The 1073-nt window shown below is 36.8% G+C and overlaps 1 protein-coding gene across 1 annotated transcript; it reads right to left on the bottom strand.

The window, feature by feature from the left end:
• Nucleotides 1–243: 243 nt before the first annotated feature.
• LOC103729416 (zinc finger protein 679-like) lies at nucleotides 244–771 on the bottom strand. Its single transcript, XM_017796737.1, has one exon. The coding sequence runs from the start codon at nucleotides 769–771 to the stop codon at nucleotides 244–246; it is 528 nt and encodes a 175-aa protein (XP_017652226.1).
• Between the last annotated feature and the right edge of the window lie 302 nt (nucleotides 772–1073).

Below are 1073 nucleotides of genomic sequence, written 5' to 3'. Positions count from 1 at the left end.
TTTCTCTCCAGAATGAGTTCTCTGATGTCATTTATGATTTGAGCTTTTGGCAAAGGATTTGTCACATTCCTTATATTTGTAACCTTTCTATCCAACATGGATTCTGTGACGTTCTTTAACGTCTACAACCAACTTAAACGGCTTGCCACTCTCTTGGCATTTGTGGAGTTTCTCTCCAGTATGAACATCCTGATGTCTTCTAAAAGTTAACATAAAAGTGAAAGATCTGTCACAGTCCTTACATTAGTAAAGGTTCTCTCCAATATGGACTCTGTGATGCTTTTCAATATTTGACAACCACTTAAAGGACTTGCACTCTTTACATTTGTAAGGTTTCTCTTCACTATGAATTCTCTTCTGTGACTTAAGGCTGCAGAACCAAGCAAAGGATTTGTCACATTCCTTACATCTGTAGGGTTTCTCTCCAGTATGAATTCTCTGATGTGACTTAAAATATGAGCAAAAGACAAAGGATTTGTTACATTCCCTACATTTGTAATGTTTCACACAAAAATGGATCCTGTGATGGTCTGTAATATCTGACCCTGACTTAAAGGACTTGCCATGCTTTTGGCATTTGGAGGGTTTCTCTCCAGTATGAATTTTCTGATGTCTTCTAAAACTTGACACAAATGTGATAGATTTGTCACATTCCATATATTTGTAATGTTTCTCTCCAGAGTGGATACTGTGATGCTCTTCAATACATGTCAGCCATTTAAAAGATTTGCCACACTTTCTGCGTTTATATGGTTTCTCTTCCATATACATTCTCTGATGTGATTTAAGATGTGAGCAGGAGAGAAAGGATTTGTCACTTTCCTTACATTTGTAAGGTCTGTCTCTCTGAAATTTCTGATGTTTTCTGAGACTTGAGCAAAGAGTAAAGAGTTTGGCTCTTTCATGACATTTCTAAGACTTCTCTCCAGTGTGGATTCTGTAATGGCATTTAAGTTCACACTTTCCACACTCTTTGCATTTGTAAGGTTTCTCTCCAGGAAGGTTTTTGTAATGTCTTTCAAGTGTTGAGAAATGATGAATGGAATTGCCACATTCATCAAATTCACAGGTTT

The sequence above is a fragment of the Nannospalax galili genome, unplaced genomic scaffold, assembly GCF_000622305.1.
Source record: "Nannospalax galili isolate Female #2095 unplaced genomic scaffold, S.galili_v1.0 scaffold11233, whole genome shotgun sequence".
In the NCBI taxonomy this organism is placed as follows: domain Eukaryota; kingdom Metazoa; phylum Chordata; class Mammalia; order Rodentia; family Spalacidae; genus Nannospalax; species Nannospalax galili.
This window is presented reverse-complemented; position numbering and strand designations above follow the sequence as displayed.

What these genes read in the sequence shown, in the direction of transcription:
- LOC103729416 (XM_017796737.1), bottom strand. Translation starts at nt 771, where the DNA reads ATGTATATGGAAGAGAAACCATATAAACGCAGAAAGTGTGGCAAATCT.